At 37.6% G+C, this 25028-nt stretch overlaps 1 protein-coding gene across 3 annotated transcripts in view; it reads left to right on the top strand.

Moving 5' to 3' along the window:
* The first annotated feature begins 5606 nt into the window (after positions 1-5606).
* XPO1 (exportin 1) overlaps positions 5607-25028 on the top strand; it is a 41829-nt gene continuing 22407 nt past the window's right edge. Inside the window, exons 1-4 of one of the 3 annotated variants that reach the window (XM_082358016.1) lie at positions 5607-6384; positions 9761-9892; positions 14423-14524; positions 18053-18125. In XM_082358016.1, coding sequence (XP_082214142.1) covers positions 9767-9892; positions 14423-14524; positions 18053-18125 — 301 coding nt within the window. In that variant the 5' untranslated portion in view covers positions 5607-6384; positions 9761-9766. Of the gene's footprint in view, positions 6385-7187; positions 7207-9760; positions 9893-14422; positions 14525-15647; positions 15712-18052; positions 18126-25028 lie in introns of those variants that run through there. The other 2 variants (XM_082358015.1, XM_082358017.1) reach the window with 2 other exon arrangements.

Genomic DNA, 25028 nt, shown 5'->3' on the forward strand with positions numbered 1-25028 from the left:
AACACTTGGTTGGCTCCCAGTCTCACTGAGAAAACAAGTCAAAGCATTTACAACAGCCTAGAGTAAGGCCCTACATCATCTGGCCCCTTTGTTGCTTTAACTGACTTCCATGGTATAAATACTCCCTTTATGGCCAATTTCAAGCCACCAATGTGATGTCACAAATCATGGAGTTGTGAAGGTATTCGCAGTAGCACATCATTATATGGTATTTCCATCATGCAAATACCGTTGACGTAAATAATCTCAAGAGCATAGATAATAGTAAAATGAAATTACTTAATTAGGAAGTGATAAATTTTGAGTATTTATTACCTTTGTTTTAATATAATTTATTTACTTAATAGTAAGTTCATATAATTTAATTTTTTAATAATGGCTGTGTTTCACAACCAGCTTACAAAATTCTTGAAAATTTAACAGTTGGCTCCCAGGAGTCAGTTGAACTGGCTCTAACACACCAGTGTTAGAGCACCAAACATGCACCTGCCTCAGGGCCTTTATTTTTTCATCTGCCTGGAAAGCTCTTCTCCCAAATGCTTGCAAGGACTCCCTCCTTCATTTCTTTCAGGTCTTTTATTGAATATTACATTCTAGGTATCACCTTCCTCAGCCACCATGTCTAAAATTGTACCATCCCGATTCCCCATTCCAACAACCAGATTCATTTTTAACCTTAGCACTTATCACTATAAACATACCTTTTCTCTGACTTGTTATTTACTCCCAGTGTCCTCCATTAGACTCAAAGCTCAATAAAAGTAGAGATTTTTGTCGGATTTGTGCCCTCTCAAACCCTAGCACTTAGATCTGTGACCAACAATTACTGGGCTCTCAATAAAATATTTGTTGAATGAATGGATCAGCATCACCTCTTCATTTCCTTATTTTACTTCCTGTTCTGATTCTAATTGCCTAATAGTTAATGGTATGTTATATGTGAAAGAAATGGCATCTTTCCAACCCACATCTTTCCAAAGAAAAGGCATCTTACCTTCCCTGTTTCTTTGTTTATTTATTTGTTTTTACTTCTTATTTATGCAGACCCCAAACCCCAGCTCATTATTTTATTTTTGGCTTAGAAATACTTCAGCAAAAACAACTCTGTGGCTTCCCTTGTCCTGCCTGAGAATGATCCTAGTGAAATGATACTTCATATCTCACTTCTATATAAGAGAGTCTGGGACCCATTGTTGAAAATTACCTTATAGAACTGTATAAATTTCTCAGACTGTCAAACTATAACTCCTAGACTTAGCAGCCTTCTCAGATGCTTTTTTGCTATGTTCCCCAAAAGGCAGCAGCTCACTTTCAGACAATTGCTGATTCTGCTTCTGAATGATCTGAGGTGTCACAGACTCCATATAGATTATTCACTGAGGTCTCAGACACATAGGGAGTTTAGCTCCACAGACAGAATATTCATAATTTTCCATAAATATTCTCAACACTGTAAATTGGGTTTGATAGGAATAGAGTTGCAAACTGGACTATGCCCCCAGGGCAGTTTTTTCTTGAAAAGAGTATCTCTTCTCTCCCACCTCCATGCTTCACCACCATACACAATTGTACTATTGTCCAAGTTACACTATAATGTTTTTGAAATCCAAGGATGTGATGTGATGTGATGTATTGTTTTATGAAGTATTTTTAAAAGCAAATAGAGAAACAATTTCCTTATAAGATATTTACAAAGAAATATTTCTCCCAGTGCTTCCTTTCAGGTCTTACTAAGTCACAAACGTGCCCTAAAGATTCATTGGAAGAAAAATCCCATGGAATTGTGAATTTGTGCCCAATACATGAATACACCCAGTGAGTCAGACTCATGGTATTTTCAGCCTAAGTGCCCATTTCTTATGACTGGTAGGAAGAAGTGCATATTGGAAGGTCATTGTTATATCTCTGAGGTCAAAGTGATATCAATTTTCTCAAAAAGAGTGAAATGACCAATTCCATTATTAAGATAATATAGTTAATTCATACCTTACTTCAAATATTTTTTACTACATTATATGGGTATTTAATCTTATAATTTGTGTATTCCTTGAAGAGCTCACAGTCAGTAGAGACTGTCTTCAGAGGCAAAAGATCAAGTTAAAATGCAAAGATTTGACTCTGGTGTGACCTTAATAGCAAATATCTATGGTTTGATAGGGAATAAACAGGTACTGTTCACATGTTGTGGTGGGTGTGAAAACTGACACAATCATTTTAGGGGACACTTGGGCAGTTCCTATCACAATAACAAATATACATGGCCTTTGACACAGTAGTTCCACTTTTAGGATATGAACCTAGAGATATATTCACATTTGTGCCCAAAGATAAATGTACAGGGATATTCACTGAAGCATTATTTTTAAGAGAGAAAACCAGAAATAGCCTAACTGTCCTCAATAGGGGACTGGATGAGTAATTTATAGTACTGAGAAGATGGGGAAGACAATGGAGCTGTCAATAAGGATGAAGTGGATTTATACATTCTGACCTGTTAAGTAAAAAAAAAGCCACCAAATAATATGTATAGTAGGGCTTCCCTGGTGGCGCAGTGGTTGAGAATCTGCCTGCCAATGCAGGGGACACGGGTTCGAGCCCTGGTCTGGGAAGATCCCACATGCCACGGAGCAACTGGGCCCGTGAGCCACAATTACTGAGCCTGCGCGTCTGGAGCCTGTGCTCCGCAACAAGAGAGGCCGCGATGGTGAGAGGCCCGCGCACCGCGATGAAGAGTGGCCCCCGCTTGCCGCAACTAGAGAAAGCCCTCACACAGAAACGAAGACTCAACACAGTCATAAATAAATAAATAAAAGAACGTGAATTTCTTTAAAAAAAAAAAAAAAAAAGAGCAAACTGGGCTATTCATTTCAGTAACAGTCAAGTGGTCTTAGTTTGCATTCAATTTCCAATCAGTTTCTCAATCTATTTCATCTGAAGTCTTCACATTACCCACTATAAAAAATACCTATAAAAAAAAATATGTATAGTATGTCATATATGCTGAACAAAACATAAAGCAAGTATATTTGTAAATGCATAGAAAATATCTCAAAACATACATATCACACCCTTAATGATGATTATCCCAGAGCAGAAAAAAGAACTGGGGGCTGTTGGGGGGGAGGACATATGAAGAGGACTTTTATTTTTTACCATAGATACTTCATTCTCTATTGTTTGAGTTGTTAACCATGATCATGTATTACTTTTTAAATTAAAAAAATTTTTAATAGAAATAAGTAACAAGTAGTAAAAAGGAATTTATGAGTTTCTGTTTCTCTTTTTTCTGATGAATGTTGTTTTGTGAGACAATGTGAACTAGTAAAAAGAACACAAACATGGGTTCTAAGTTGACTCAGCTCCTGTGGGGTGGTGTGTACCCGTGTGTATGTGTAAGTATGCGTGATAGAGGGTGCGGGGAAGCAAGAGTGGGACCAGGAAAAGAGTAATTACCTCACAGGGTTGCTATAACAATTCAGTGAAATACTGTACAGAAAGGTCTCTAACAGCCTGCTAGATAGCAGGCAGGCACTCAATACAGTTTACTTACATTTCCTTATTCATATCCCACTCCAAGGTTTGAAGTCTGTTTGATTCCAACAAATGAAGGCAATGAGAAAAGGATTAGAAATATGTCAAACCTGTGTTCTGAATTTGATTCTGAAAATACAGTGATCAAACATAATTATCTGCTCCTGTCACTTCTTTTTGCACTTTTTGGCTAACTCTAGGCAAAAACAATGGGCTAAATATTTACATCTGATTCACTATGGTCTGACAGATAAGACCTCCTAAGGGATATGATTTAAAGATGACATGAAAAGAGCCAAAGAAGGGGTCAGCAAACTGGGACAATTCGGACTTTACAATCCACAAAGTGCTTTATGAGTCGCACTGCTCCTTCTCATCTGCTTCACCCTTACATGGATGAGACAGGCATGGGTGATATCAGCCTCATTAAAATGGGTGACAAGGAAACTGAGGCCCAAAGAGGTGAAATGACTTGCCCAAGGTCACATTCTGAGCAGAGCCAGGTCTTATGCCCAGTTTGTATTCCTATTACTCTGCCATCTAAAAAAACCAGTGGCCTGTTTCAAGAGCTGAAAATGCGGAGGGAAAAACTTTTTAAAAAACAGGACAGCCCCACTTTTCCGGTAATAGAATGTAAGTATTCCAAACGATCAGTGTATATATCATATATATTATATATTTTGGTTTGATATTGTTCGGTTAGGCAATGAATAGAAATCTTAGGTCTGAAAGTAATCCAATATCATTTTGGTAAATGTATTGGAGGGTGAGGGAGTTATGCTTTGGTGTAAGCCTTTGTCCACTGTGAGTGAGGATTTGCTGAAGAAAATTGTGTTGATTTAATAAATCATTTATCAACCTCTTGGTGGCACAATGGGCCTACTAAACTTTGGTGGGCTGCTTGGTGTTTCTTCAGCAAAGAACAATCAGTAAAGCTTACTTGGAGGGGCACTTGGGGGCAAGAGAGGCAACCATATGAAGGGCCAAATGCATGCGACTTTCAAAGAAAATACTATTTGGTGATGATGAAGTATGCGAAGGGCAGCTATGCTGAAAGGGAAAACCGAGGGTAGGGGAAGATCAAGGGCAGTTGGCATGTAAGCTCACCCAGAAAAAACAGACGATGTTAAACCAATTACAGGGATTATAGCGTCTTAATTTTTAGGAAGGATCGGTTGTTAAAGAAGCCAAATTCCACCCTAGGGAGAAACCGAGTTACAATTTGAAGGAGACTTGCCCAAGAACTAGCTAAGTATCTTTCCCATGTCTCCGAGAAAATCACGAGGCGCCAAGAGTGCGCGCCCCACACCTCACCCCAACCTCTCAACATCTTGGACCCAAACCCAGGCCTTTAAAATGGATTAGAGAGGTCCGGGGCCTACAATTAGTCGGCCTCCGTTGTGTTCTTTTCGCTCCTTTTTTCCACCCCACCCTTCCCCGATTAAAAAAACAATTCGCTGTGACCTCCCTTTTAGTAGCGCAGCCCCCATCAGAGGGGCGGGTCCCGATCCCGGCAGGCTCAGGCCCCGCAGGTTGGCGGGAGCCGGCGGGGGCGGGCCAGCGCGGGTCCGGGAGAAGCCGAGCGAAAGCAGGCTACCGCGCGCCGCGCTCAAACTCGCGCCACCACCAGCTCACGAGCTGCGCCCCACCCTCTCCGTCACCAAAGGCGCCCAGCCAATGAGCGGGCCGGAAAGGCCGGGCCTGCGGGCTAAACACTGGGAGGGGGAGCGGCGGGAGGGGGCGGGAAGTCGAGGGCGGGCTATGTTTGATTGACAGCTCGCTCGAACCAATCCTCCGCGCGGCTTCTCTTCGCTCTCCTCTCTGCAGGGCTCAGCTCTTCGTCCCACCTCCTCCTCCTCCACCCTCCTCCTAGCTCCTTTGCGACCCGCCCCTCTTCCCCTCCCCCACTCTGCGGGCAAATCGCTGCTGGAAAGAGGCGGGGGACGAAGCGGCGGGCTTGTGTGGAGCCTTGAGGTGGGATTGACGGGCGATCTGGCCAATAGAAGGTAGGATGATGGCGCGGCTGTGGCTGCAACCGGCCAATGGGCGGGCGGGCTGGGGGCGGAGGCCCAGGTTCCAAACGCTCCGCGGCGCCATGGGCTGAAAACTCAACCGAGATGGAATCTCCCAGTCTGAACCGGTTTCAACCGGTTCCGAGTTTGAGGCACTAGGAGGAGGGGGAGAAGCGGCTGCAGCGGCCGCGGCAGGAGCAGCGGGAGCTACAGCATCAGCAAGAGCAACAGTAGCTACAGCCCCGGCGGCGGTGCCTGTTCCAGTCTTTGCTGCTGCAGTCCGTGCAACCACCCAGAGGGGGAGGGGGGAACCACCAGTCGCTGAGGAGCAGGAGAAGGGGGGAAAGTTTAGGCGAGCCTGGGTGGGGGGGGCCCAGCGCCGGAGCCGCGTGAGAGAGGGAGCCGTATTTTGGTAGGGGGGAGTCGGACTGCAACTGGCAGCAGAGCGTCCCCCGGCCGTGTGGACTCTACAGCCCCTACTCCTGCCGCTCCTGCTGCCGCCTGTAGCTGGAGGGTCTCCCTGGGGCAGAATCTTTGGGACTTGACCCCGTTCCCCTCCCCCTTCCCTCACTCCCTAGCCAGGCGGGAGCATTTATTCCACAGATTAATTCCCCTTCTTTTTTTGGGGGGGGGGCGGGTGTGTGTATCGGGGGGAGGTGTCCCTGAAATAGTAAATATTGTTGAGCTTTTTTTGCCCTTATCCTCTTCGTTTTTTTAATTTCCTTTTTTAAGGTGGGAAAACTGTGAAACCCACCTTGATTTCCTCCCCTCTCCCCCCCCCCATCCTTCCTCGCCCTAATCCCCCGACAAGGAAGGAAGAAGCAGTTGGTTCAATCTCTGGGTAAGTCGACTGTGTCTTCGGGGTCGAGGGTCGGGCGGCCGGGCGGGAGAAGGCTGGCGTGGGGCGCGGCGGCGGCCGCGGGAGGCGAACCGGGGAGGCGGCGGCGGGCCCACAGCAGAGCCTGCGATTGAATGGAGCCGCTTCTGCCGCTGGGGGATGGAGGCGGGGAGGCTGCCGCGGGAGGGGAGCGCTTGCTGGGTCATTCGCGTGTGCGGGTAGCGGTCGAGGAAGGCAAGGAGCGTGATAGTGAAGTGGGGCCCGGCGCGGGGGTGGAAGGGCTTCCCCAGCCCCTTGGGTTGGGGAGAAGTTGGGGTGATTTCAGGAACATTTCTGTAAATTATTAGGAGTGGAAGTTTCCAGAAATATTTAGTGCAGCAGCATTGAAACGTCCGCCTGCATCACGTGGCCCCTCGGTGGAGAGCTTGGGATCGCGGGAGGGAGGGGCTCTTAAGTCCTTGCTCCTCCTGCAGGGAAACTCAGAATCTCTGGTTTTTTACAGAGTAGAATTAGAAGTAGGAAAGGTTAGTTGATTTTTCAGGGAACTGCAGATGAGGTTCCGTGCTGTAGTTTGTTTGGGGGGACTTGGGTGTGTAAAGTGATCGACTCATTTACTGCTGGCATTGTACAGTGGATAATACCCTGATTCTCTTTCATTCCCATGTCTGAGTTTGGGGTGGGTGGGAGGAAGTGGTGTACTGGGGGAAGCATGAGAGATTTGCCCAGCCCGGACCTCCTCTGACCACGCAGAGGCCATGCTGCATAGAGAATGGGGCGGTGAACTTCAGGCGGCTGGTCTAAATGCCTTCTCCGAGTATGGGCGGGGTGAGTGCGTGCTCCAGTATGCTATAGTTAGAAGTGCTGCACATCGGTTCGGGTGGGAAGAGAGGGGAGGGCGGGCCTTAGTGAGGTGTGTTTCTACTGAATGAAGCAGGCAATTGCCCACACAATCTAAAGTAGCAGTCTTTCTCCTTGCAGCGACTTGTTTTTTGACCTGCTATGTAGTTACCATTAAGCAACGGTTATGATTTTCTGGTTTTTGGATGGGAGCTGGCAGTGTGTAGTTGCCTGCCTATTCAGTTTGAAGTGGCAGTGAAGGTATTTTGGTAGTCACTTGTAGAGTCACCACGTGGCTGGATAGTACCTTATATTTGCTATACAGTGAGTGGAGTTTAGGATTGAGTGTCCCAAGGAGAAGGAAAAGCTTTTGTGGTTTCTTTCACCTCTCCCGCTATGGCTGTTTGCTGTCTGCCTGATTGTGTATCTTAAGCGCGTGGGACACTGCTGTTAGTGGAAAGAATGTTTTGGAAGCTATTTGATTTGGGAGACTAAATGTGCTTGGCATTGACTAGAAAGCCGCCATTTCTGTACTACGTACGGTTCGAGAATAGGTAGGTCATTTCGAAGATAGCCGCTAGTTTTAAGGGTGGCATACCCTGCTGTATTTAATACAAGCTTCTATTCTAAAACTGATTTTTTTCCACAGGAATTTGTCTCATTTTTGTAAGGACAATGTGCTTGAAAATGAAACTTTTTAGAGTCACTTTATTCTTTCTCGTTTTGGCTATTAAATTATGATAGGACGAAATAGGATAAAAGTTCGTTCAATTTTTAACCCCCCCAATCGAAAACATTTGATATATAGATCTTGGTTCTTTGTGGACATTGCTTTTGAGCCTCAATTTTTAAGATTGTTCTGATCCTTTGAAATTGTATGGCACTTGAATGGGGTAAATTTACACTTCCATTTGTGAAATATATATTTTCTTTTTCATATTAGTATTTAGATCAAAGATTGTGTATGTCAGGTATTTTGCATTAAAAATACATTTAATAACTGCTGTAGAAATTTTTGAAATCTCACTAGTTTTTACTGTCAACAGTGGATGGACTTAAGAGGAATAAAAATCCTCGAACTCATAATTTTTCAGTTTTACATTATATCTAACCTAACTGATCCTTCAGACTTTTACTTTGTTGTAACTGACATTATCGTTAAATAAAACATTTGACTTGAAATTGAAATTGCTGCCATTATTAACGTTTTTTAGCTGTTATAAAATAGACAAGAAATAACGCCTTTTTCCTAACAAGCTGCTTTGTCCAAACATAATGTAATCAAGTTAGCCACCCATTTCCTGATCTTGGAAGGTTAAGAGAGGGAGAAGTAGAGATGACCATCTGACCTTGTTGGGTCTAAGTACAGTAAACCAGGGTTACTTAACTCAAGGTTTCATGCATGGCTTTCATGGTGTCCTGAATCGTCTGTAATTGTATACAAAGTTGTGAATTTTTTTAATTGGGCAACAGCTGTCCTGTTCCTCTGATTGTGAGGCATCTTAACCCAAAAAAGTTTGAGGAGTGCTGATTTAGCCAGTCAGACTTAAGTGGCACTGGCTTTGAAGAAAAAGCAAAAGGAAAGATTTTTATAAGGCTGGGCAACAAGAATGTGCATGTGTGCCAGCACCTTGGAGTAGAATCCTCTTAAAGGGGTACCATTGCATATGAACCAGTAGGTTTTAGCCAGTACATTACTTGAGGTGAAGAAGCTCATTTTTCTGTTATGGTAGAATTTGGTCTTATTTGGGAAATGGCAAGATTTTACAGCCTTTTGTTTTGCCATTCAGTACCTGGAAATTAAAAAAAAATCTTGTTTGACATATTACCATCGTTTTTTTTCTAGACCATATATTCAAGGAGTTTGTACGCTTGTAATTTAAATCTCCAAATTCATTCAGGGATGAAAGAAACAAATATAGATGGTTTAATTGAGTGCAAAAGCTTAAATTCTATAGAGGCTAAAGGTACCAGATTTGTTAGACTTGTTAGCTAATCATTGCTATATATAGGAAAACTTTTATACCACATTTAATTTTTAGCGTCTTCAATATATCTTAAAAATTAAGGTAACATGAAATGAGGGAAAGTGAGCTTTTACTGAACTAGAAGACCCTCCTTGGGGCGGGGGGCAGGGATCCATTTGAACTTCATCTGTATTTAAAATTTTCGAGATCCAGATTTTAAATTGTATCAGGTCTTAGGGCCATAAATTCTTTTTTTTTTTTTTTTAGGGCCATAAATTCTTTAATAATCATTTTTTAAATGGGTTAGGGTAACTTTATATACATGTTAGTAGAAAGAACAGTATGATTTTTCTGGGGTCTAAAAATAAAGTGGACCCTAATGATTAATGCAGTTGTGGAGTACCTAAGTAACTTCAGCATTTATTTGCTTTTACTATCTCAGTTGTTTAGGTAAAATCTCTGAAATACAAAGTAAAATATTTGTAAGAACATGGTTGAAGTAAAATAACTTGAGTAGAAACTTTGACAATATCAAAACTTCATAGGCGCCTTAAATTCTTTTTCTTTATTTTCAGTAATCTATGCCAGCAATTATGACAATGTTAGCAGACCATGCAGCTCGCCAGCTGCTTGATTTCAGCCAAAAACTGGATATCAACCTTTTAGACAACGTGGTGAATTGCTTATACCACGGAGAAGGAGCCCAGGTAAAGTAGCTGATCAAAACATTATTGCAGTGTAATAAAGTTGTTGAGTTTAGAATAAAATTTTAAATTACCACCTTTTTAAAAAGTATCCCATAGTTTGTATTAAATTGGAATTATGTATTAATTCGGAGAGGTGGTCTGGAGAAAGAAATTGCATTATATTTTGAAATGGTTTATTAGTGGGATGTTTTGGAGTATTATTATTATACTTGTTCTGTTCTTCAGCAGCCTTTACCCTATTTAATAAAAGATACAGCCCAATGTACTAAATGTTTTGTAGATATTAAAGGTTGTATGTCCCTTATATATTTAATGTATTTGGAGTTAATATGAGTCTTCTGTTTTTGAAACATTTAAATTGCAGAAGTACTTCACAGATAAAACTTCTTTTAAATATCCCACAATACCAAGTATCTTTACATCATTTGAATTTTAGCACTTGTAAAAGTGATACTGTTAAAATAGGATATTATCTTACACTTAATCTATGTTTTGATCAGTTTAAGATTTGGGGATTTTTTTTAAAAAAACAGGAATGTTTGGAAATTTAAAAATTTTTTTATGGTACAAGAAACTGGACAATCTTGAATCTGCACCCTGCGGACCTAATAATGTAAAGTTTTAAACGAGTAAAAGTTTCTGTTCCTGGATTTAAAAAATCTTATAAGGTGACGTGACAGATATCTTACTAGTAAAATTTTTTTGCCAAAAAGTGCATTTCTGGTAGATAATGTATCTTCAAGCTATTAATTTATATTTGCATAGTTAAACCCTGGCTGCTTTCATACTTTTTAGAAACCTCTGAAAGGTGGATATAGTAGTATCTTTTATAGATAGTCCAAAAAAACATGATGTATAAATATTAGCAAGTGCATAAGTATTTCTATTCCCTTCTGAAATCTAACATTGGTTTCACTATAATAAAGAAAAAATTTAAAGGGAAAAAGGGCCATGGAAGTTGTATGAGTGGATAAAATTACAGTGATTTTGTAAGCTTGTTAGTACAGTTTTATATTCCTAGGCGCTTTCGATCAGTGTTCTTGTCTCCAAAAGCATTCCTGAAAAAGTATCCGTATTTACTACACATACCATACATTGAACATGGAGCTTTAAGCTCCATTTCATCCCAGCATGGATGTATGGAAAGCAGCTGCTTTTGGAAGAAAGTATGACAGTAAGGTTGAAATGCATGAAGTAAGGTTGGGCTCAACTTTGACTATATTAGAAGCATAAGTCTATAAGCCATTAGGAAGATTGGCATTTAATTTTATCACATCATTAAGCTGCCACTGCTCTTTAGTCTTCATTTTTAACCTGGTTCACAGCATCTAAAAGTATGATGACTAAATAGACCAGCGTTCTAGGCTTATAACAGAAGTAATTATGAAGACTATGTTGTAATACTGCTTTAGTAATGTTTCACAGTGTCGAGATTTAATGATTTGTTTTAAATTTGACTTTTGAATAAAGACGAGATTTAGAAAAGTGTTTACAGATATTTTCCATTTATGAAGACAAAGTTAACCTTCCCAAAACTAAGAATTTTATGTCTAGTTAGATTTCTCATGGGACAAGTCAATTGCATAAAGAATAATCAGTAAGTTGGTATTTGTTATAGATAAGGGAACAGGCTTAGAGCTTAAAGGCAGTTAAGAACCCCTTTTCTGAAAGTGATATCTTTACACTTCCTTGTTCAATTTTTTATATACCACTTCTTGGGGGTTTTATTTTGAATAAAAAGTTGAAGGTTGCAGTGGAAAACATGTTTTTAGTGTTAGATGTCTTAAATTTATTCCAGTAAGTTTTCTAGTCATTCCTCTAGAGTCTCATCAACAAAGTGTTACCTACCTTGCAAGAGACTGGAGGATTAGTGATGAGGTTTTGTAAAGCACCTGTTAGCGGTGACTGCTATTTAGGAGCCATTCTGTTTAAAGGGTACTTTGAAAGTATAATGAAGAAAATTTGACATATGTGATGTAAACTCATTGTTTTAAAATATGGTTTGGTGGGGAGTTTTTGTTTGGTTTTGGTCTGTCATAAAATATATACTTAAAATAGCAAGTAAAAATTATGCTAATTAAGCTTTCAAACTCACCTGTATGTAGCCTAACTTTTTTGAAAAGGATTACGTAACTTTGGAGAGGAAGGAATTATTAGAAGGGTGGCCTTTAATCTGTAGATAGAACTTTTGCCTAGATGGGTAGTATAGTAGAATAATTAGCACTGTAATATTAGGACTACCTTCTGTTATAAACATTTTTCTATTTTTAGCCAAGTAGGACGCCAGGGAAACAAAAATGTTGGAGTTGGGTGTTTTCTCCAGTACTGTGTTAAGTGTCTTGAACTCTTTTATCTATTGCTTAGCAACTAAAATACTTTCACCATTCAGTTAGTAACACAGGGAGATGCCAGATTTTCTCTCTCTTTGGTTTCCCTTTGTGCCTTTTTTAACCCCTGGAGTTTTAAGTTAATAAAAGAATATATTTTTTTAAAAAAGAAAGGGATATATTACGTAAGGACAGTGGGATTAAGACAAATTTAAAAAAGGATGCAAATACTAGCAATAACTTTAGAGAGTAAAATTACAACAAAAAGGATGACTGAAAAGGAAGAAACGTGATTTATGGGGAGATTGAAATGAATGGTGATAGTGTGGGAACTATTCATTTATGTGTAGAATGCTCATCACTTCAAAAAACCTGATAAAGTTGTATCTTGACCAAATAACTTTTACTAGGCATGGATCTTTGATGTACCTTATCCTCTTAATATTTGTTACTATTTTATATGCAAGTCTCTATCTAGTTAGATATTCTCAGGAAGAGAATCAAAACACTGCTAAAATGGGCTTTGGCGGTAAATAATTCACATCACCATTCTTTCTACCTTTTGTTGGTTGGTTATTATATGATACAATTACAACCCTTTAAAGAAATCAAATAAAAAATGTATAGTTGTATTTCAAGACTTCACACACTTGCTCTAATCCCAGGCCCTTAGGGTGGAACCCAGGCACCTTATTTTTCTTTCAAGTTCCAAAGTGTTTCTGGTCTTATTGTCAGGATACAGAACCATTACCTAATTTAGTGGGTGTGTATTTGTCAACTTTTTAAACAATAAGCAGTGTATAAAAGCCACAAGAGAAAAATGATTTTTTTTGTAAATTGGAATAAAAGCCAACTTAAAGATTATGAGGTGTCTGTGTCAGAGATGGTTTAAATAAGAATGCTTTTCTCCCCCCCCTTTTGATGCTTCCTCGTTTATAACCCATAGAATCAAACACTTGATCAAGTAAATGATCTAACAGAAGAATAATTGCCGAATTTTAAAACCATAAAATTTTACTCTTTGGTTACAACATGTGATAGAAATAGGTAAAAGTTAATTAGGGAGGATCCAGTTGAGCTACAAAACAGCCTTTAAAGGTGAAAAAGATTAAGCGGTTGCTTCCTGAAAAGAATTAATAGACTTATCAGCCTTTGGTAAAATGTAGTGTTCATGTCGTATGAAAAACTAACAGTTAAAATGAAGAAACTAGGTAATGTCAACATGGCTAGATCTTTAAAACTGTCAATTGTCAATCATATCTCAGTGAAGCCGAGGGAAAGAAACTATGTCAGATGGAAAGAGCAAACTGCAGAAGAATTTCTACAGTATACTATTTATATAAAATTTAGTAACCACACAACTATATTTATGAAATTCATACACATGCTGTGAAAATACAGACAGGAAAAGACACCAAAGTCATGAAAGTGATTATCTCTAAAGAAGGAACAAAGGAAGGAAATGGCGCTGAAGAAAGGTACAAAGTTCCATAAGTTTTAGATCTTATGTTTAAAAGAAAAACAGACAAGTGCAGCAAAATCTTAACATCTGTTAATTCTAGATGGTTTCATAGGTTTAAATATTCTGGGTTTGCATATTAGAAATACAAAAGCAAAAAAATTTTTCAAAATAAGCTAGGATTTAATATATGAAATTAAAGGATTTTCAGAGACAAAGGTGTGTTTACAATAAACTGAAGATACTGCTTTAAAAGGGTCTTAATGTTTTATGTGTATCAACAGGTATTAGAGAGTTGTAGACTTACTTAGACCTAGCTTTTATCTGTCTCCCATGAAATATAATTTTATAGATAAAGTTTGTTAAAGATATCTTGGTGACTCTTATAAACCAGAGTATACCATTACATAACTTATCTAAGTAGATGTGAATTTTTATATGTTGCTTTTGGTTGATTGTGTGCTGAGAACCCCTTTATGTCACAGTAGATAATTGATTGAATTTAAGTTCAGTTTTGAGAATACCAAATAAAGCAAATTAGGGGGAAAAAAACTTTTCTGTTTCAAAAGAATGTACCCATTCTTAATTGAAGTTGATAATGGACACATTTTTATTTCTATAAGGACTAGTTTCTTGAGTATTTCTGAAAGTTGATAAAATCACTGTCATATTAGGATTTGTGCCTTACTCAATACCATTCGAAAGAACAAGTTAGCTTAAAACTCTTTTTGTATACTATTTTAGCAAAGAATGGCTCAAGAAGTACTGACACATTTAAAGGAGCATCCTGATGCATGGACAAGAGTCGACACAATTTTGGAATTTTCACAGAATATGAACACGAAAGTAAGCAAGTGGTGGTTTTTAAATCCATTATTTCTTCTTTTCTTCCAGTCATAAACTTTGAGGAAGGTATCTCATTTTTAGTATTAGCATTTGTTATCTCAAATCATTTAATAATGTTAACTTATTTCAAAATTTAGTCTTAAACATAGAATTAATTCTTGCAAATAGTCCTAAGAATTATAAATGAAGTTTTGAAATTGGGACTAGTATGCAAGGTGGCTTTTTTTTTTTGTTGTTTGGGGGTTTTTTTTGGTTTGTTTTTTTTTTCTTTTTTCTTTTTAGAATATGTGTACAGATCTCAGCATAAATTCTGAATGTTATTCAGAGATGAAACATAACATCAGAGGAATTATTTTGGGCAAGTAATCAATATAACGCAGGCTAGGCACCTCCAAAACCAAGTTGTGTGGGCAGTGTAAAACCCTACTCCATGGTACCAATGCTTTTAATGGGACAGCACTCAGTTTTTATTTGCAATTGAAAATGTTATCATTTGGGTCCTTTTTTCTTAAGTTTGAACAGAAGGGTTGATCAAAATGTGTTTTGACTGTTTAGGCTTGATGATTCACACTTCTCTTTAAACTGCCTTAAAGTAGTAAAATACCATGCATGGCATTCTGTTTAAATACACACAAGGTTTCCACTTGGTATACATTGTGTTAAAACAGAAAGTAGCCATGTTCACCTCTGTTTCTGAAATCAGACTGTGTTAATTAACAGTTTTAAAATATTAACTAGTTTTGACATCTTATAAATTTTAGGGCAAAAATACAGTCCAGAACTTCCTCAAAGTGCTAACCTTAAGTAACATAACAGTGTTTGCCTGTTTGCTTGCCTGGTAAATTTTGCTTTTTATACTGACAGACATTACTAATGTTTAAGTTGATTTATCAACAGTATTTTTAAAAACTCAAATTTGTCTTGTGAAAAATGAGATGATTAGAGGAACAGAAAGAAAGCAACAGGTAAAGAATTCTTCCATTTACATAAATTACAAATGATTTGGTGCTAAATTTATGCACTATGACATTTGGCTTTTATGCAATCATTTTTTTTTCTTTAAAGATGTTAACACTACCTGATATTAATCATAATGTTCCATTATGTTGATTGCTTGTAATAGGAAGAAAAGGGGTGTCTTCCTGTGCAACTGACACAGCTAGGCTTTGACGGCAGGCCTCCACAAGGTCTACCCTTTTGATTCCCTTTAACTGAATTCTGTTCATCAATTGTTTTTGTTTCATGGGCGGTGGGAGGGGAAAGGGGAATTCAATGCGTAAAATAAGTATTTCTAAGGGCTCAGTAGAAATTTCTACCATAGGGATCATTTCATGCATTTATTTTTTTCATTTAGTCTTTGCTGTTCTCTGTCCCTCATCTTCATAACTCAGCAGTGGATTTCTCAAGTCCTGAGGTGTAAAGCAGAAACTTAATACTTTAGAATGATATTTGGATTATTTATGTATATTTCCAAAGTAGTTATTTATCATTGGCCCTCAGATTTGGCTATCACTTCAGATTTTTTAATCAAAATACTCCTTTTCAAAGAAATGTGAATTCTCACCATGTGTAGAGTCTTAATGTCTAGGAGAGATTGGGTTTTAGGGTACTATGTTGGTGATCTGTGTATTCCTTTGAACTAATTAGTGAAAAGCTTTTATTGGGCTTCCTGCCTCAGACCTGTTTGCAGAAAGATGAAAAGATGAATTGTATCTTCAGCAAGCTTGTGCTACTTTTTTACAGTTGGAGAAAGGCCTAGAGATTAGTAAACAGGTAATTTAGGTAACAGTATCAGATATAAAGGCAGAAGTAAATAAATGCAACAATGAAGGGGGGGGATATCCTTCAATTAAAAAGGGTAGGCTGAAAATACATTGGCTAAATATGGTTATCATTAAGATTAGTACTTCTTAACTGGTGTATTTATGGTGGGTTTTGTGTCTTAGTTTCTTAAAGATCTTTGTAATTGGTTGAGAATTAGCAAGAGGGTATATACTCCATGTAGTAAGAAGTGCATTTGTTTTGACTTAGTAAAACTTTTGACACTCTGATTTCATGCCTTTAAAATTAATTTAAAGCAAGTTTAGGGCAGTATGTTTTTAAAAGTTAATTTAGAATTTTAGTCAATGAGAAACTTACCTTTTTTGTTTATTTACATTTGTCTGAAACTTAGATCTATAAAGAGAGGTAAATGAACAGGAAAGAAAGCTTCACCATTTACTGCTGATTATGAAACTTTTTAATGGCATCAAATTTATAATTTGTAATTTCAGAATTTTGCTTTGGCCTTGTTTTTATTTTTGAAGTCTTTTTAAGGAATGTTCTGCAAATGTAGGATTTGGGTTGAAATGGCAAATTTTTCCTAAAAAGTACGAAATGTTAAAAATGAAAGAAAACAGCAAAAACACTGTTTGAGCACAATGTAGTTTGGGACAGTCTATATTGTGCTTTGGATAAAGTGTGCATTCACATGATCCCTTTGGTTGAAATACTAATGCTCCTATTTTATTGTGTGATGACTAACCATTTTAAAGATGAACTCTTATTCTCAGCCAAAACTTGCAATCTGAGGTTATATATCTATATATGAATGAATTTACCTTTCAGGTATTATAGCTGATTCTTCCCTAATTCAACCGGTTGAAGCATACCACAACAGTTTTGACCCTTTTCTTCCTCCTGTCTATCCACACTAATTGGTCATGGTAATGATTTTGGGTAGTAACTCCTGTAGCCTTGTAAATTGTTATAAATATTGTTGACTATTTAGAGTGAGTAATCAACAGGAGGGACAAAATGGCTTGAAAGTGGTATTTGTATTTATTAACTTTCTTACATTTTTAGTTATCATTTTTATAGTTGGAAGGAATACCTGAAAGGTAGATACAGATTGCAACATTCATTTGTGTATTATTTTGACTGTGCACAAAAGTTTATCTTTAAATTAGTAGAAATAGCAACTATAAGGGTGGGGTAAAAATTTAAAATTAAACCCGTGGGCTGTCTTGCTGCTCCTTAAGTAACACACCAGTGATGTTTGTAAACACTTTCTGTAGAAAGTATCTGTGACAATACTTTAATACTTGGCCAAGAGCTTACAACTCCTAGAAGATGGTAGGAAGCTTGAGAGCATCCAAGCTGCTAAATTCTTAGGAGCCTGGTCGTGTTAAAGTACGTGAGCCTATAAGCAGTCATTTATGCTGTGAATTCGTATCTGGCTGCTACTTTTCCTTCTACAGACTAAGCCCATTTGGCTGCTAAGGGCTTTTTATTTGGTTCTTCCTCCTGGTGTGAGCATGTATAAACAGCAGGACGTTAAATAGAGTAGTAAACAATAAAGTGAGGAAAATGCATGAAAACTCAGTATATGGGCGAATAGATCCTTGTTTAATATATGTAATTAAACTTGGTAGCATAATGTTTTTGAAACTTTAGATGTAAATGTGTGAATGTCTGTCCATTTGTGAATCCTGGAAATTGCCAGTCTTACAGCAATATATTCACATGCTTCTATTCTCCAATTTTCAGTATTATGGACTACAAATTTTGGAAAATGTGATAAAAACAAGGTGGAAGATTCTTCCAAGGAACCAGTGTGAAGGTAGGAAAGTGTTTTTAAAGAATTGTAGATTCAGAATTTTATTACTCTTGGCATTTTTATTATAGTTGAGTATTGGACAGGAGGAATGTGTTGAATCTTTGGTAGTTTATTATGCTCTAATGGATTACTGCTTTCATCATGTTGCAAGGCAGGTTCTGTTTATATTTGGGGGCAGGGGAAGAATAAGGTTTTATCTTTGGGGGAAAGCAGAAACCAGACTGGTCAAAATTTCTACAGTAAATATTGTGGTGAAAAATTTGTATCAACTTATAGTTAATCTGGACCATGTTTGAAATGAATGAAATTTGAATATGTGCTCTTATGTATTGTTTTAAATTCATCACACAGTAACAAGTAATGAGTACTGTAATACAAGGAATAACATATAAATATAACAGCAAAGGAAAAAACAAGTTTTAAAAATCAAGACTAGCTTTTTAAATTCTGGGCATACCGTATAAGAGGTTGGCTTCTAAAATAAGGAAAGATCAAAAAATGAAGATGTGGTGATGCCTGGTATTAATATTTTTACTTTTTCCTTTGTCACTACCTCAATAAAAGTAGTCATGGTTTAAGAAACATGGGGCAAAGTTAGTCTCTTGGAATTCTTTAATGCAGTTCCTTCCAGTTTTCACATACTGCCTTATTATCTACTTTGTTACTTGTTTAATCTCTAAAAAATAAAGAGAGAAGTCTGGATTTTAAAATGGGGTTATACTACTTTTGGTAGCATTTTTTCCTATTAAATTATGTCCCCTTTCTTTGACTGTTGCTCTTTAAGATTTGTCTTTACCTGCTTTCTCATGTCATCTTTATGGTGGAATAGCGACCTAGATTTACTCAGTCTGACTTAAATCTTGACATCTTTCTAGCACGTTTAGAGGTCAGTGGGACAATTTTTAATGGCAATATCCCTAATACACCATAAACTGTGAATTAAGAATGATAGTGTGGGAGGAAATAGTGCCCCCCCTGCCCCCCACCCCCCGCAAAGAGGTTCCTGTTTCTTTAAATGTTTATATTTTGGTTTGAAACCATTTTAGATCACATTCTGTGCCTTTCTCAGAAATTATTAAGTACAGTTTGACTCTGGCCCAAATAGATCCTTTGTACTTCATCACTACTTTTAGGGACCTTAGGTGCAGTCCTGGTTCCTTTACTACTGTTGTTTTATACTTGTGGTTTGAGCCTCAAATTTAACTTTGGCTGTGGCTTACCATACCAACAAAAAAGTGTGTAATATTTTACTTCAGTGCCATTTTACTATAATAAGTCCCTCTTTAATTTCTAAACACATAGACCTCTGCTTCTTATTACATAAGGATTGTGCTAGATGATCCTCCCAAATTATTTTCCAGCTATAAAATTAAATGATTTAAAATTATACTAGCTTATCAGTCATGGTTGTATTTGTTACTGAAAAAATTAGAGGCTAAAGTTCTCCCTGAGGACTTGACAGTTTTTGCTTTCTGCATGAATGGGAGTGGCATGCTTTGGTTTTTATCATAAAGTCAAAAGCTTCCATATATTTCTATGTAAGTATCAAATATATACATATTCCAGGGCATATGTATATTTAATATATGCCCTGGAATATGTATATATTTAATTTTAATTTTGAAAGTCTTACCATCTTGTTTGGCAAAAACTGGTGGAGGCAGGGTGGTGATTATTCTCCCTGAGTCAAGAGAATTCTATTTTATTCATGTGTTCCTGTTCTGTATTAGTGAGATACTTCATTTCTCTGCAAGCAGTACTTATAAAAAACATCTATTAGAATCACCTTTCCCCTTGCATTTCCCCTTAACACTAGTGATAAGATTGAGTGGGATGTAAACTTTTTAAAAAGTACCTGAAGTTCCTATCACCACATACATGGTTTTCACTGTCAGTGAAGTCATTACATGGAGGGGAAAGTGTGATGTAATTTTTAGGGTCTTTCAGAGGCTCAATATTAGAAGAGCATGTAAAATGGCTCCCAGAGAATGTTAGTGAACTCTATCTATCTTTAGATATACAGCAGCAACTTTGCATGATGCATTTAATGGTTTGTGTTTTTAAGGTAATTGATCTCATTTATAAAACACTGGGAAGTAAATTTATTCACTACTATATTTATAATTCTTTCCAACTTTGTCAATCCTAGGAGGCTTCTACAATCCTAAAATTTTGTATCTCGCGAAGTATACTAACATTTCTGAATGTTAATTTTCCTTCATCTTTAAGTAACTTCGATATTGGAAATAAATTAGTATAACCCCCAAAATATTGTACATTCCTTTTGTTTATAATTGCCATATCTTTTTTTTTCTTTTTTAAAATATATTTATTTATTTCTTTATTTTTAACTGCGTTGGGTCTTCGTTTCTGTGCGAGGGCTTTCTCTAGTTGCGGCGAGAGGGGGCCACTCTTCATTGTGGTGCGCGGGCCTCTCACTATCGCGGCCTCTCTCGTTGCGGAGCACAGGCTCCGGACGCGCAGGCTCAGTAGTTGTGGTTCATGGGCCCAGTTGCTCTGCGGCATGTGGGATCTTCCCAGACCAGGGCTCGAACCCGTGTCCCCTGCATTGGCAGGCAGACTCTCAACGACTGCGCCACCAGGGAAGCCCCTAATTGTCATATCTTTTAAGCTGTTGTCTCCACTTTAGCTAGTCTTTGTCCATTTTAGTACCATTAGGTATTAAGACTATACAAATATATTCCCTACGTCAGAGTATTACAGGTAGGAAGATAAAACATGTTAAAAATAATATCATTTTTTTAAAAAATATCATTAAATTAGGCGTATATGTAATGAGTGCTAACACATGCTAAAAGAGGGGAAAAATCAGGTTGGCCCCTTTGGACAAGCTCATTCACGAAAATGGCAATGCTTGATGTATTTTAAAGGAAGGATAGGTTTGGTTATCAAACCTATCAAACAGCAAGCCAAGATAAGTTTTGTAACTTTTTTCCAATCCAGCATATATTTTATCAGCTTTCAGTTTCTTGTCCATAAGCGTACGTTAATTTTCACATGTTCTTTTAGTGGAATGGCATTTTCAATTTAGGGCATTATCTAAAGCAGTTTGCCAGGAAAATACCTGACAGTTCTGGACTGAGTTAGATGTCTCTTGCTCTGTGTTCCCTTAGTGTGTCCTGTACCAGCGGATCACAAATGAGTAAAATTTTAATGAGCAAAAGACAGATAATAGCCAAGTAAGGACATGTTAAAAAACATTTAATTAAAAGATACTTTAATAAAAATAGAGCAAGGGAGATATAACCTTCATAATCATTTTAATGAGTTTAGATTTATGTAATACAAAATTAACTACATTGCTCTGATTTTTATCATTTTGCTTTAGGTCAGAAAAATGTTTCTTTTGGTCACCCCCATCCCCACCTGCGATAACCTTTATCCCACTTAGCTATCACTGTTTTTCTCACTCTTTACCTTATCCTCCCAAATACGAGCTTAACGGTATCAGGGATCAGAGAATGTCTTTATTGCATTTTTACTGCTTGGTATATAGGTGTTCAGTATATAATTGTTCAATTAATGAATTACTTATTATTGAAGTACTTCAGTGACTAGCACCACTCCCTGTTTGGGATTCATTCGTCTATTTAAGAGCCTAATGACTTTCCCAGTATTTTTGCTTTTACATTTTTAAGTAAGTCAAGACAGTTTTTCATTTTAAGATATGGAGTGTAGTTCTCTGTGCTATACAGTAGGTCTTTGTTGTTTATTTTGTATATAGTAGTGTGTATATTTTAATCCCAAACTCCTAATTTATCCTTCTCCCAATTCCCTTTCCCCTTTGGTAACCATAAGTTTTTTTTCTATGTCTGTGACTGTATTTCTGTTTTGTAAATAAGTTCATTTGTATCATTTTTAAAGATTACACATATAAGCGATATCATATGATATTCGTCTTTGTCTGCTTTACTTCATTTAGTATGATAATCCCTAGGTCCATTCATGTTGCTGCAAATGGCACTGTTTCATTCTTTTTTATGCCTGAGTAATATTCGTGTGTGTGTCTCACATCTTTATCCAGTCTTCTGTCAGTGGACATTTAGGTTGCTTCCATAGTTTTTAAGGAACCTCCATACTGTTCTCCATAGTGGCTGTACATATTTACATTCCTACCAACAGTGCAGGAGGGTTGCTTTTTCTCTACACCCTCTCCAGAATTTATTATTTGTAGACTTTTTGATGGTGGCTATTCTGGCTGGTGTGAGGTGATACCTCATTGTAGTTTTGATTTTCATTTCTGTAATAATTAGCGATGTTGAGCATCTTTTCATGTGCCTTTTGGCCATCTGTATGTCTTCTTTGGAGAAAATGTCTTTTTAGATCTTCTGCCCTTTTTTTTTTTTTTAACTGTTTTTTTAAATTATTTATTTATTTATTTATGGCTGTGTTGGGTCTTCGTTTCTGTGCGAGGGCTTTCTCCAGTTGCGGCCAGCAGGGGCCACTCTTCATCGCGGTGCGCGGGCCTCTCACTATCGCGGCCTCCTCTCTCACTGCGGAGCACAGGCTCCAGACGCGCAGGCTCAGTAGTTGTGGCTCACGGGCCTAGTTGCTCCGCGGCATGTGGGGTCTTCCCAGACCAGGGCTCGAACCCGTGTCCCCTGCATTGGCAGGCAGATTCTCAACCACTGCACCACCAGGGAAGCCCTTCTGCCCATTTTTTGATTGCGTTGTTTGGGTTTTTTTGTTTTTTTTTGTTTTTTTGAGCTGTGTGAGCTGTTTGTATATTTTGGAGGTTAATCCCTTGTCAGTTGCATCATTCGCAGGTATTTTCTCCCATTCTGTAGATTGTCTTTTTGTTTTGTTTATGGTTTCCTTTGCTATGCAAAAGCTTTGAAGTTTAATTAGGTCCCATTTGTTTGTTTTTAAGACAATATTTTTGACTCAAGAAAAAGAAGAAATTTTAATACATAAGTGGAATAATTTCCAAATAGGGAGTGGTTACTAGTCATTGAAGCAAAGGTACACTAGGACTGTCAGTGGTGTTGGTTCTTCTTTCTTGTCTGCAGTACACATCAGCTTTCATTATAAGCCCTGTTCCTTTTGTAAAATTTTGGTGCTTGGTTTAGAAGATTCAAACCATAAAGAAGTGGGGGGAGGCCTCCTTTGTCTCTCCCTGAAAAAAATCTTTGTTAAGGAATCTCTATCATTTTAATTTAAACCAAAGGATTATATTTTAATCTGTTAAGGGACATGGCTTACAGATCATTACATTTCATGAGATATATACAAACTTGCTGACATTGAAAAGGGGAGTGGTGAATTTATGAGGAAAAGGTTCAAAGTGATAAAGCCATAGTATCTTGATTGTCTTGCATGGTTATTGGGATATGATATAAGAGGTAATGTGTGTAAAGCCCTCTGCATATCTAGGTGCTGACTGGATAAACACAACGTGTATGTTGCCAGCCTTTTTCCATGAAAATACTCCCACTTCTCTCCATTTCACCAAGTAATCATATACTAGTCTCAGGTTACGTTGCGATTTCTGCAATAGCATCCTAACTGGGCTCCTTAACACCCATTTATGTGTGTCCCTTGTAATATATTCACAACAAAGGATTTAGCATGATATTTTAAAAAACAGAACTAAATCAGGTCACTTCCATGCTTAAAGTCTCTCATTGTACTGAATATCACATGTTTAACTTGTTGCCTTTAAGCAATACTGGCTTTTAAAAATTGTTTGCTTTTTTAAGTTTTATTAAGGTATATTTAACATATACAATAGACTGTGTGTGTTAAAGTGTACAATTTGATATGTTTTGACTCATGCATATACCCGTGAAAACACCACTGTTATCAAGACCTTCTTTGTGATTGCCCTCTCCTTTACCTCCCCAGCCCCCAATCTGCTTTCTGTCACTCACTTGATTAGCTAGGAGTAGAATGGATAGATCATATGGTAGGTGTATGTTTTTAGCTGCCCAACTGTTCTCCAAAATGGTTGTATCACTTTACATTCTCAGTAGCAGTATGCTTCCCATCCTCACCAAAGCTTGGTATGGTCAGTGTTTTTAATTCTAGCCACTGTAGTACATATATAATGGCTTCTCACTGTGACTTCTGCTGTTGAGCATCCTTAACATCTGTGTGTATGTCTACTTATTTTAAGTTGATAGTGTTACTCCCTGTTGAACAGAGATAGTTGTTTCCTTTGTTGGTCATTTTGAAAAGAAAATTTAAGTGTTTGGGCTCTTTAAGCCCTTGGTTCTTAAGCAAATCCATGAGAAACTCCTTTTTTCCCCTCATAGAATGTAATGTTTGAAATATCAGTCTAATGGCAGATGTGACAGGCACTCCTATTCGTGTATTTTTGCCAGTTTTATAACATGATGGGATAATAGAGCAAAGATAATATTGATTAAATTTACATTTTATCTAATAAAACAAGGCAGTATTTTTCAAGATGTTCTTTTGCATTTCAACATCATACAGACAGAAAGTATTTTCCCACCACTTAAGGTTAAGGTAACAATTCGATCCCCCCAAAGTTTCCTAATTCTGTGGAACTTCCATAAGAGGTCTTTACTTGAGACCTAACAATTCCTAATCCTTACCTTACATCCATGCAGGAGACAGGAACCACCTATAGATTTTATTAAAGGGGTGTGGATTTTATTATGATAGTTCTTTTGTTATAGGAAAAATTGTTGAATTTTTAATAAAATAAAAACTTGTTTTGTTGTGATTAAATATACATAATGTTTACCATTTTAAGTGTATAGTTTATTGTCAGTAAGTAAATACATAGTATTGTGCAACCATCATTACTATTCATCTCCCGAATTTTTTCATCATCCCAGTTGAAACTACCGATTAAACATTAACTCGCCATTACACTCTCTCCCCAGGCCCTGTTAACCATTATTATGCTTTTTGTCT

Source organism: Balaenoptera borealis (assembly GCF_965194805.1).
Source record: "Balaenoptera borealis genome assembly, chromosome: 15".
In the NCBI taxonomy this organism is placed as follows: Eukaryota; Metazoa; Chordata; class Mammalia; order Artiodactyla; family Balaenopteridae; genus Balaenoptera; species Balaenoptera borealis.